Consider the following 12,846-nt stretch of genomic DNA (forward strand, 5'->3'; position numbering starts at 1 on the left):
GAGCTCATCAGGAAGTGTCATCTTCATTTATAGAAGTTTTCCCTGCTCCTTAAGATATATGAATTTCGGGTTCCTAGGACAGTGTCTGGTAATAGGTAAATAAATGCTTATTGACTGATTAATTTCTGCTAGCCTCTAGTCTTCTATCTCTAATCACCTTAAGGAATAAATCCAACATTGGATGGGGAATAGAAAGAAAAGAATCCCTCCTTTCTTAGCTTACCAGGTCATAAGATTTAAGACTGGAAGAGATCTCAGAAGTCATCTCAACTGACATCATCATTTTATAAATCAGAAAATTGTCCCAGAAAGTCCATTGTCATACAAGTACTTCCAGAGAAAGGATTTGAACAGAATTCCTCTGAGTCTGAATCTGGCCCTCACTTCACTTCACCATGCTTCTCCCTCTTTAGGTGAATCCTGTAGGTTGTCATCACTTCCAAAGCTTGAAGTGAGGAAGACAAACTCATGCTCTCAGTTGTTACTCTATTTCTCCCCCTAGTGGAATGAATCTGTGGGCTAAATTGCAGACTGTCTTTCTCCCCAAATCTACCGTCATGCAAAAGGTTATGAAAATATGATCTTGGGTGGAGATGAATTGTGGCAAATTAAATGTCATCTTCCCATTCCACCAAAAACTAAGAAGGCAGTGAGAGAGGAAGTTGGAGGCAAGAGGGACAGACAAGGAACATGAGGTTTCTAAGCTAAAGGAGCTAGAGTCCTATAACAGTAGAGGGTTAGCCAAGGAAAGGACAGGAGCATCCTAGGGGATGAAATCAAGAATTTTACTGCCCTGACTTGCTCAGTTCTGAAAGGAAAACTTGGACTTATTGAATTTCTTTCCCTTCACTCATTTAATCTGCAGCATTTCATTATACTGCATGCTCTGTTTATTTTCCTCAGTTAAGATTGCCTTAAGAGAATGGTCTTTACTATTGGAACATTTGCCTTGTTCCAGAGCATCCTTTTAAATAATTGTTTTTAAACTTTTGCCTAGTGTGGATCACTTGCTTGGCTCATTCTTCAGACTATCCTAGTCCTAAAAATGTGTCCGTTTTCTGTTGTCTGACAGTCCAGTGATGCTCCTCCTAATAACTACTGTAGCTCCCAAGCAGGGGCCAACCACAACTGCCTCTTATTCCTTGGAGATGGTTCTTGGATAAGCCAAAAGTATTCATTGGTGCCAATTTCAACATAAATTTGGGAAACCTTGTTCTTGATTGTGATGTGACTGAGCTTCCTTTCTCTCTTCTTCTTCTTCTTCTTCTTTCAATGGGAGTAAAGTCCAAACTGTACTTCTACAGAGATGCCAGAATTATAGGCTGAAATTTTCTTATTAGTTTCCTAGAATGACAGAAGGATCTTTTGAGATATTCCTGACCCATCACCTTTTACAGATAGAGTGGAACTCAGTTGGGCAATAATTATTTTTAGTATCCTTTCAACTATTTTTCCTTTCACATTTTCCTCTATGCCATGCCTACTACTATCAATGCTGCAATATATCTGTCAACCTACTCTTTCATTTTTTTTTCAATTAGCCTAAAATGCTCCTTTTTTTTTGGCAAGACTAAGGGAGTTAAGTGACTTGCCCAAGGTTACATAGTTAAGTAATTATCAAGTGTCTGAGGTCAGATTTGAACTCCTGACTCCAGGGTCCATTGTGCCACCTAGCTGCCCCTTATTCTTCCATTTTAGCCCTGTTTCTGGATATTTACATAAATCTAACCACAAGAAAAAAATTAATAAACAAGAAAATTTTTCCATTTCTTTTCTCCTTTTCCCTCCAGCTCTGTCCTCTCAAGCTCTATAAAATTGTGAATTCCTATTTAAATTCTAGGGAGAAATCCCAGGAAAATGTCTTACTTGTAATGTTTCCAGGTCTCTACATGTTTGAACTGTGACAAATTATTAGACAACACAACACAACAAACATTTATTTAGCATCTCCACCATGCAGAATCTCTACCACTGATAACCTCATTACCTTTGAGATTACCTTATTTATATTGTATATATCTTATATATATAGAATTCTTTGTGTTTTGTTTCCTTAGTAGCCCCCAAGGGGAGTGGCAAATTATAGGTATGATCCTTGCCCTTAAAGATTTTGTAAATTAGTATAACCCTTGTCTTTCCCTTTACTTCTCATTTAAGTAAGCTTAATATTATGATAATTGATCATGGTACTTTGATATGATTTGAGCCAGCTAACTGGAATAAACCTCCTTTTTAATATGACTTTAACTGGCTTTTGTTCATTTCCTCAACATTTTTTGAAGTGGGCAGTAGAAGGAAAATGGGTGTTCTAATTTCAAAATCACTTGCAAAATTCTTTAGTTGCTGCTTGCATTTACCCTGTTTTTGTTTTTGTTTTTCCTAAGCCAATGTCTGTCCATGATTACAATGAATTTAGATACTTGCTCAGCCCTTTGAATTTCTCAGATGCTTCCCAATTATTTACCTTCCCTTATCTCTAACATGGACATCAAATTACCTGCCCTAACCCCAAGAAATATCTTCATACTCAGAATCCCACTATAATCCAGTGATTATGATTTTGCATGGAAATGCAATTCATTTGAGAGAACTTGAAACCACACCCTTTCTCCTCCTGCCCTTTCTTCTTTCACATATTTGTTTCTTGACACAAGTCTTCTCTCATTCCCACTTCTAATCCTCCTGAAGAATTTCAGATTATAACACCAAATCAGAAAGTCCTTGATCAAACACAGAGGGTGATCTCACAACCTAAGCAGCCTCGAACAAAGTGTTCAGTCCCCATTGGTTTCTATGTTTCATCCTTTTTGATTTGATTAGAGACAGCAACACTTTTAACTCAACAAAATAAAATGGATCATCCAGCCCATTTTTCTCCACTCTGTACAACATAGTGTCACTTACAGATTCTTATCAGATGCTGGACTAGTTGCTTCCACTGTGTTGCTGCCTTTCTCATTGACTATTCCTTGACTGTCTCCCGTTCCCTTTTGTTTGTTTTTGGCAAGGCCCTGGGGTTAAGTGACTTGCCCAAGGTCATACAGTTAGGTAATTAATAAGTGTCTGAAGTCAGATTTGAACTCAGGTCCTCCTGACTCTGGGGCCAGTGCTCTATCAACTAGGCCACCTAGCTGCCCCTCCCATTCCTTTTGCTTATAGGTTAGGAAACTCACCTGGTAAGTAACTTCTCTAAAGTTTCCTTCCCCTTTCCCAAGGGTCCAAAAGAAAACCAGTATAAAATGGCATAAATATTCTTTTATCTGAATCTTGGAGGTGAATTGGCTACTCCTAAGTAGTTATACTCAAGTTATAGCTCTGGGGAAAAGCCTGACCAAGAATTTCCATTGCATACCCCAATTTTTAGACGCCTGTGAATTAGCCAGATCAGTTCTGTATTTTGATTTACTATTTCTGGGAGCCAAGATATGCTTTTAATCAGCTTTCAAAAAGAAGCTTTTGGCTTTTCTACCAATGTAAACATTCAAAGATTGACCACTTTGGGCTTTTCTCAGTGGGAGAAGGGTTGATTTTGACTTTGGGGGGGAAAAATCTGGGACAGATTGCTTGATTGTGTGTGGTCCATTGAAAGAAAATAAAAGTTTGACATATTTTAATTTTTAAACCCAGCTAAGCATATTTAACATAGACCTCACCCAGTTCCCAAAGATTTTAACTGGAACAAACTGCTTTTGCCCACTGTAAATAAAAAGCCAAAACATTCATCTTAACAACAGATCTTTTGAAGGGCCCCAAGACTCTGTCTAATGACCCCCCCCAAAAAAATCCTTCAAATGTTGTGTTTCTGTGATGTCCAAAAAAAAGTGCGAGAAAATTTCTTTTTGAACCATTATAATGTCAAAAGGAAACCCAGCGTCATAGTTTAAGCAAATCTATAGTAGGGATTGAAATGGAGATAGGTTGAATCTCAAATTTATTAAACTTGGGAGTTTATTTCAAGGCAATTGTGTGATTTAAAATTTCAGGGCTGTTTAAAAATGGACTAGATAATGGCATTACTCTTTCTCTCAGAACTTCCTGATGCTTTTTTTGTCACTCGATAAAGACTTGGCTAAGGCTCATTCCCTTTTCTGGTGAAACTATAGAGACAGGAGGGCTACTTTCATAAACAATTGACAGTTTGTGGATTGTGAACTTGGAAGGAATAATCCCTCATCCTGGAGTCAGTTAACATAATTTTCCTGGAATGCTTAGGTAGATTTCAAGGCTGCTAAGTACATTACAAATTTTGCATTCACTTCTTTGCTGTGCAAAATGCAAGACAGTAAAGCAGGCCAGCCAAAATGTTTTCTTGTTTCTTTAGTGCATCCACAGAATTTCCCATGCAGTTTTCAAATACAGGTATACCTCAGAGAAATTGCAAGTTCAGTTCCAGATCATTACAATAAAGAGAATAGTGAAATAAAGAAAGAAACATAATTTTTTGATTTCGCAGTGCTTATAAAAGTTTATACCATTGTATATTTAATAGTCAACGATATCATGTCTAGAAAACCAATGGACTTGCCTTAATAAATACTTTATTTCTAAGAAATATTAACCATGATCTGAGCCTTTAGCAAATCATGTTTTTTGTTGTTTTTTTTTGTTTTTGTTTTTGTTTTTTGGGGTTTTTTTTGTTGGTAAAGTCTTGTCTTGATGTTCAATGGCTGCTGACTGAGCAGGGTGATGGTTGCTGCTTTGGCAGTTTCTTAAAATAAGACAACAGTGAAGTTTGTCACATTGATTGAATCTTTCTTTCATTTGAATACAGAGGGCATTATAGGGTTATTAATTGGCTTGATTTCAATACTATGTGTTTCAAAATTGGGAGACTTAAGGAGAGGGAGAAGGATGGGAAATGACTGGTTGGTGGAACAGTCAGTACACATACAACACTTTTCAATTAGATTTGCTTTCCTATCTGAGAACAGTTCACAGCCAAACTAATTATAATAGTAACATCAAGGTCACTGGGCACAGATCACCATAACTGGTATAATATGAAAAAGTTTGAACTGTAGTGAGAATTACTAAAATGTGAAACAGATATGATTTGAGCACATGCTATTGGAAAAATGGCATTGATAGACTTGCTAAACTCAGGGCTGCCACAAACCTTCAGTTGGAAAACAAAAAATACAGTATCTGCAGAGCACAATAAAGTGAAGCATAATAAAATGAGGTATGCCTTAGGCAGAAACAGGTGATATAAAAATATACACAACACTTTGGTTCATTCAGCCTATAGTTTGTTGCTTATGAATTTTCTCTTTCCCGTTGCTTCTTGTGATTGTTTTGTCAGTCACTTTCTTAGGGTCAAAATTACTGTGGACCTCATATATATATATATGCACCATGGATTACCACCCATCAAAGCAAGGAAAAATCTTCCCTGGGGCAGTGACCTCCTTTCACCCTATCTTTTTCTTATTTAATCCTTCTCCTTTTTAAAAAAGCCTAATAGATATGGCACTTCAAATCAAAAATTCAATCTAATTATCAAGCATTGATTAAATGTGTTTGCTAGATCAGAAGAAAAAAGGACAAACAATTCTGCACCCACAGATTTTGCTGTCTAACCAAGATAGACAAAGTGGCCACACAGGTATATATAAAATGTATACAGTAAATGCAAGGTCATTTAGGGGGAGAAGCACTTATTGCTGAATTCAAGAAAAGCCTCCTATAGAAGGTGGGGCTTTAATTATACTTTAAAAGGGACTAGGGTTTCAGAGAGATGGAGGTGAGGAGAGAGTGTATGTTCCAAGCACAGTAGACAACCAAGGTAACTTAGAGATTGCCTTGTGAGCTCTCTTATTATCTAAGTGATCTAAGGAATGGAGAGATCAAGAATGGAAGCCAAGTATTTCCTTCCTTCCTTAATCCAGGGGCAAGAGATGGTGGGATCCAGGTATTTTGCCCCTTAGCCAAGCTGGAAGCAGCAACATGATCTCATGTTGCATATGTTGGATTTCCTGTGCTGAAGATAATTAAAATAGGCTCTTCTCATCATCCAAACACCTTACCTTGCAGTTTGGACCAGTCCACAGATACAAGAACAATGGTTCTAAATCTCAACAGGCTGTTTGGAACTGTTACCCTCCAGTATAAAAAGTAAGGTGATTTTAAGCAGTCCTAGGAGCCCTTCTGTGATTAGGGTCATACTGAATATTTCTTTGGCTATATTTTCTCATTAAAAGGGTAAGTAATATTAGGCAAGAAATCCACTGGAGATTGTGAGCTTTTGAGGGAAAGGATCATTTCTTTTTCTGACTTTGCATCCCCAGGATCCATGCTTGTACATGTTTAATAAAGTGGTATTGAATTGAGTGTAAGGTGGCCTAATAGAGTGTTTTGACTGGACAACAAGGAGACCTGATTTCCAGTCCTTCTTTCGAAATATACTAACTTGAGACCATGTCACAACCTGTCTGAGCCTTTAGCACTCATATCTCTAGAATAACAAGTATAAATCAAATTCCATAAAGACCTTTTTTTTGCAAATTTTAGAATTTTATGTAAATGTCAGTCATTTTTAATAATTATTTTCAGTATTGTAAATTTGCATAGCTAGATTAGTTTCTTCATCATGTCATGACATGTCAAAACTCAGTTGAATATTCACTGTGTTTATAGTTATTGGAATCATGGGGTGCAAGAAACAAAACGGACAGATCTTGGGACTCATCTAGTTCAAACTCCTTCACTTGTAGATGAGGGAACTGTGGTCAAGTGATATGGGCACAATGAGTGACTGGAAATCTGCCTCCTACCTCCCAGTCCAATTGCCTTTTGAAGTAATTGGTGTCCCAAGAACCCACAAAATACTTATAATAATTCCTGAGTTACCTTCTAGGTCCTATGTCTCTCCTGTTCTTTAGGGATAAAGAGTAATAATAGCTACAGTGGTTAAATTGAGAAATCTCAAGATAGATGGCATTATGATAACAATGAGAGTCATGATGATGATAATAGAAATTTATTGCAATTTATATAAATTATCTCATTTGATTTTCTTAACACTGCCAGCTGTGGTCTTGTAGGCATTAATATTCTCATTTTATAGATCTAAAAACTGTCCCTCACCTAGGATGATTTGTCCCATGTCATAACACCAGACCACTAGCAGAGTCTAGGTTTTCTATGGCAGCTGCCTCCCACATGGTTTTATCATACTTCTAAGACCAATAGCACCAGAGAACAGCAATATCTAACTTTTTCTCCTGGTGACAAGGAGCAATATTTCATCTTTTATATGTTAACTTGATATTGCAAAAAAGATAGAAGAATTTTATTTTCTATTTTCTCCTGTGCTGTGTTCTTACACTGCCTGTTATATATGCTGTGAACTTAAACAGTAAACAGTTTTACTGAAACCACCAACACCAGGATTGAAGACTATTAACCCTAGCTTCTGAATTTTTATGGGACAGATGTAATGATGCTCTGGTCAGCAGGTGCTGAGAGCATTTGTGTTACTTTCATTATTCAATGGAGGAATGTTTTGATAGAATTCCAGAATTTTAGACTTGAAAGTGATCTGCAAGGTCAACTATTCCAACTTGTCTCTGAACAGAAATCTCCACAACAAAATCACTAAGTAGTCAGTCATCCAGTTTTCATTTTAAAATCTTTTGTATTGGTGAATTCACTCCCTTTGAAATTGTTGAGTGATTACCAGATCTGCAAAGCTAACAGAGAATCAGGATTTGAAATAAATGTGTGACTGGAAAGTAATCAGACAATAGGCAAGCATAGTATTTAACAAAAATTGAAAATGTTTTTACAGAAATATGGAAGCTGCTTTAATATTTGAATTGGATTCTATATTATATACATCTCAGAGTAAACTAAAGGATATTGGAAGGTGGTCTTTGACTCAGTAATGGATATATTTCATAGACTGTTTGAAGCCAAGACTATAGTCACTGGAACATATTTTGACTAGGTCTGAGAAGAATTAATTATGAAAACATGGCCAAGGAAGTGACCAGATACTGAAGAATTAAGAAGTTTATTCACCCTTCCCCATTCCTCATTCATACTCACACTTACCTTCTTGCCACCTTGATACAGAACCAACCAACTCTTAGAGATGAGAATTTGAAAATGGCACCAGTGGTCCCAGCAGTTCTTCAAAAGGATCTTTTCTTGAACAGTCCTGACAGTAGTCATCCAACTTTTGCTTAAAAATGTCTAGGAAAGGGGGAAACTCCTGTTCCTAGATCTGTACAATTCCCTTTTGGCTATCTCTAATCATTTCCAAGTTTTTCTTTTCATCAAACTGAAATTTGTCTCTTTGCACTTCCCTCAGTCTTCATTTTGCCCTATGGAAACTAACAAAAAAACTATAATCCTTTTTTACCTTGAAAATGAAAGAAAATAAATATGAAAGAAATACTGCTAGCTGAGATATCAAGTGACCTGTATTTTAGGCCTGTTCTGCATCTAACTTATTATGTGACTCTCTGCAAATCACTTATTCTCCCTCCCAGCTTAAATTTATTCAATTACAAAATGAGGGGGTCAGATTAAATGATTACCAATGGTTCTCTCAGCACTAAAATTCTGTGGTTCTAAAAAAATTTCAAGAATGTACCATTACAATGAAGATAATGAATGATCTTATGGATTTCTGCCACAGTTTTTTTCACTTTCCAGAAATTAGTCATACTTCTTTCATGTGTACAGTAGTTTGATGTTTGCCTCTTCAACTGGATAAAATAAATAATGCTAGGTTGCCAGATATATTTTTCAATAACTAACATCTGTTTTCTAACCATAAGAATATTTAATATTATTTCCTTTTTACTGAAATGACATCAATGGAAAGGATATTTAATATCTAATAGCAAATAGTACCTCTAGTAGAATATTTTAGGGATTCTTTAAACTACTTGTAGAGGTTGAAAACATTTGCTTCTCAAATCTGCTATTAGTGATTAGGACTTATTTCTGTTTCAGGAAACTGGTGATATCAGTGCAAAACTGAAAAGTGCTTCCTTTTTTCAAAATCAGGAATTCTCTTCTTCGCTGAAATCTGTATTTTGCTATTTGTTTGTTGGGGGAGGGGCAGTTAAGTTTTAAGCCTGTGTGTCATTTTTTGAAATACTCATAGAAAATGATCTGAAGTTTTGTTTTCTGTGTATGGTAGCCCAGGGAAACCCAAACATGAGTGGTTTCTCCAGAAAGATTCTGAAGGAGACACACCTTCACTTATCAACTGGCCTTCCAGGTATCTCTCAGACTGAAACTGTGTGATTGCTTCTGTTCTTTTCTCTTCTAATTCTTCTCACCCATCACTTTAACATCAGTTCACTGTTCTTCAGTGTCTGTGCTCTAGAAAATTGTGTATTCAACACAATTCTCTCCTTTCACTTCTCCTCTCCTGTCCTTTCTCTTTTCTTCTATCTTCTCTTTTCTTCTCTTCTCCTCCTCTTTCCCCCTCCCTTTCCTCTCCCTCCTTCCCCCTTCTCTTTCTCTCTCCCTCTCTCTTCCTTCCTGTCTCCCTTTCTCTCTCCCTTTCCTCTTTCTCTCCCTCTCCTTTTCTCCCTCTCTCATTTCCCCTTTCCTTTTTCTTCCCCCTTTCCCCTTTTTCATTTCTGTTATTCCTTTTCTTTTCTTCCCTATGATACTTAATTGAATAGTTGCATGTTTGTGGAAAAACTAAATAGCATGTCCCTTCCTAATTGTTTTTCTTTGGGATCTGGCTAACTTCCAACATGTTTCTCATCTCGTCTACCCCAACCTTAACTTTTTTTTTTTTTTCATTTCTTCTGCCATCCAACTAACAGCTTGTTTTTGGTAGCCTTTTGAAATAACATTCGGGATGTGGTTTAAAAATAGATTTTAAAAATCTACTATCATTTCATTTTTTTAAGGTGGAGGGAAGGGAAATGAGGAAAGAGTAAGAGACCTTAGAAACGCAAAGCTCCCATAAACAGTTTCAAACAGTCCCTATGCTTCAGTCTGGTGACAGCATCCAAATTGTCCCTAATTAGAAGCACACATTCCACTGGGAAGTTTAAGCCCCACTGCAGCCATCTTTTGATTAACAAATGTTATGAATATGAAAACCTCCAACATTGCCTATTTTCTGGGAGGAAATAATAGCTGACTGTGCTTATTTCCAAGGCTTTAGAGAATAAACAGTCTTTTGTGTGTGCCTTTGCTTTTTAAAGATGAAGAGGGACATTGTAATCATGGGCATTGCATTTCCTGTGTCAAAAAAAAATCCATCACATCTGGGAAAAAATCAGTTATTTAGACCTGATTTTTTATTACATGAGTTTTTTTAACATATATATTACAATTGAAAGTGACCTTGTCTACTAGTGTTGAATTGTTTAAAGAAATGATTTTTTTCCCTTGTCCTTCTAATTCTTCCTTTAAAAAAATTAATACCAAATAATTGGATATATTCTCCATCTGTGTGTGTGTGTGCACTTGTGTGTGCTTGTGTGTGCTCGTGTGTTCCTATAAGTTCCTTTACTCCTGCTTTAATGCAGAATACTTGAATAAATTTTAACCATACCCTCTTTAGGTTTTGAAATATATAAGCTGGTGGCATATATCAAAAGTTTGTTTTTGTTTTTTGCCAACTGTAATGCCACTTTTTTCTCATTTCATCAAAGATTAGGAGCAACTGTCACAAGTGGATCAAATGTCTGATTGTCTCAGCATGATATATGTAATGTTGCTGCTACCTCTATTTAGTACCCTTATGCTATCAGATCCCACAGGTATGCACTCAAATCTTAGAATCAACAGATCCTTCCTTTTTGTATATGAGGAGGAAACACATGGGTAAAACTGACTGCCTAGGGTTGTACAGCTACTTCAGAGCAGAGTTAATGATAGCTCTCTTCATCCAGTGCTGTCATACAGCAATAGTCATAAAATCCTTTAAGTAATTTTTCCCTTTTTTATTTTTTCACTCAAAACCAAATGGCAGTTCTCATCCCAAGAGTTCATGCTTTTATTTGCCTCTACTATTCTTTTTGAGTAGAGAGATTTTTATGTCTGGTTTAGAGATGATTAAAATGTAGTATTCATTGCTTGAAAAATATGAACAGTTGGCTGGTACAAAAGAACTTCTCAAGGATGATTGATTTTTTTTTCCCTTCCTCACTTGCTTTATTCCCAAAATAGTTTCAGAATGTAGTATCATCTTCTAAATGATAATGACATAACCATGATTTTGTTTTTTTGAAATGTGTTTGGGTGTAAACATATCTATTAGCCCACATGCTGAGACTTTGCATGCCTAAAGACATAGTGATCCTTGCCCCCTGGAATTGTACTTAGGTTTGGTGATCCTCACTGCTGAATTTTTGGAACAAAAATTCAGCAACAAAACAAAATAAAGCACTTTGTTTGGGTTACTAGAAATTGAAAAACATGCCAATGGACTGGGGTACGTAGCTTGGAAATTAAATAGGCTCCTTGGATTCAGCAAACACTTGTGTTTTACCCTTTATGCCTTCAAAATTCAGAGGGCATAAACTATTGGGTTGGTTTCTTTTTCTTTATGGTCCACCATTGATGCATGCTTTTTCTCCTTTTAAGAGTGTGACTGTGTTTTACGGTTTTCACCCTTTTTCTTTCTTAAAGAGTAAAAGTTAGAGAGAAATTGGTGAAAGAGGAAAGTGCTCGAAGCAGCCCCGAATGTACCTCAGATCCTTTAATTCAGAGGAAACACCAACCGGCTTCAGTCCATTGCATGTCTCTGCAGTCAGAAACATCTGCTTTTGACAGGGTGACAAGCAAGCCAGTCACTTCCACCCGCCAGCCAATCCATGGCTACATTCAGCCGGCTGGTCACGTTCACACTGCTAAGCTGGTGGCCTCTGAAAAACTAGAGAATTTCTCTGGTAGTAACCAGGTGGAACCAGCCATTCCTGACTTAACAAAATTTCCCACGCCTAGTGCTACAGAAGAGGCAGGAAGAGATGAGAACCTTGAGCTTCATATCTATGAATCTGACCCCAAAGAAGATACCTTGAGAGTGGAAACACTTGGGAAAAGCAGGAAAATCTACCCTGAGGTACATGAGCAGGTGAAGAATGGTGAAGACCCTTATGGAAGCAGCAACCAAAGGAGGCCAACCATTAGCTCAACTTTCACAAGCAAGCAGAGAACTAACACCTCAGAACTTTGGCCGGATCTTGAGAGCAAAGCCGAACCATCTGAAGCCCAGTACCAGCTCCCTGAGAAAATTGGAAGGAGTGAAACAGTCATGTATATGCACAATCAACCTTCTTCTGAGACTGCTCCACCCAAACACCCCAAGCCAGAAGTATCCACAATGAAACACAAACTCCTCACTCGATCGCTCTCTGACCACACTGGTGACCCCAAACCAGAAGTCTTTAAATGCATGGAAACTCTTTCAAGGAAAGAGCTGCAGTTTCAGCATGCAGGAGATGAGGCACTGCCTGGAGAAGTTGGCACAGTGGATACAAAGGTCTCTGTTGCCCAGCTCAGAAATGTCTTTCTGGAATCTGCCAGTGCCAACAAGAAAGCTGAACTGTAGGTGATGTTTCAAAAGTATTCCTGGTGTGTCACTTGCACGCTCTTGGCAGTTTTCCCCCCCTCACAATCTCAACGTACATTGCGTCCTGCATTGAAGCATATAGCTTAGCTCACAGACACATATAGGGCAGACTGGATAAGGAAATAGCCCCAGTCTTTTGCTTCTGCTTGCTAATGGAACAAGGATAATATTGATCAGCTGGAATGGTTTTTTTTTTCTTACCTTATTTCTACGCATGATAAAGGCATGTAGAGTGAATTAACAGTATCAGTGGATTGAAATGCATATGTCTGTGCTATTATTCTATCTCT

The 12,846-nt window shown here is 37.3% G+C and overlaps 1 protein-coding gene across 19 annotated transcripts in view; it reads left to right on the plus strand.

Moving 5' to 3' along the window:
- SVIL (supervillin) overlaps positions 1-12,846 on the plus strand; it is a 179,887-nt gene that overhangs the window by 90,628 nt on the left and 76,413 nt on the right. For 12 of the 19 annotated variants that reach the window (XM_074193078.1, XM_074193066.1, XM_074193067.1 and 9 more), the window contains exons 7-8: positions 9,155-9,235; positions 11,614-12,531. The exons of 4 other annotated variants lie outside the window; for them this stretch is intronic. In XM_074193078.1, coding sequence (XP_074049179.1) covers positions 9,155-9,235; positions 11,614-12,531 — 999 coding nt within the window. The remainder of the gene's footprint in view (positions 1-9,154; positions 9,236-11,613; positions 12,532-12,846) is intronic. 3 more of the 19 variants (XM_074193072.1, XM_074193079.1, XM_074193084.1) reach the window with 1 other exon arrangement.

The sequence above is a fragment of the Macrotis lagotis genome, chromosome 7 (genome assembly GCF_037893015.1).
Source record: "Macrotis lagotis isolate mMagLag1 chromosome 7, bilby.v1.9.chrom.fasta, whole genome shotgun sequence".
NCBI lineage: Eukaryota > Metazoa > Chordata > Mammalia > Peramelemorphia > Peramelidae > Macrotis > Macrotis lagotis.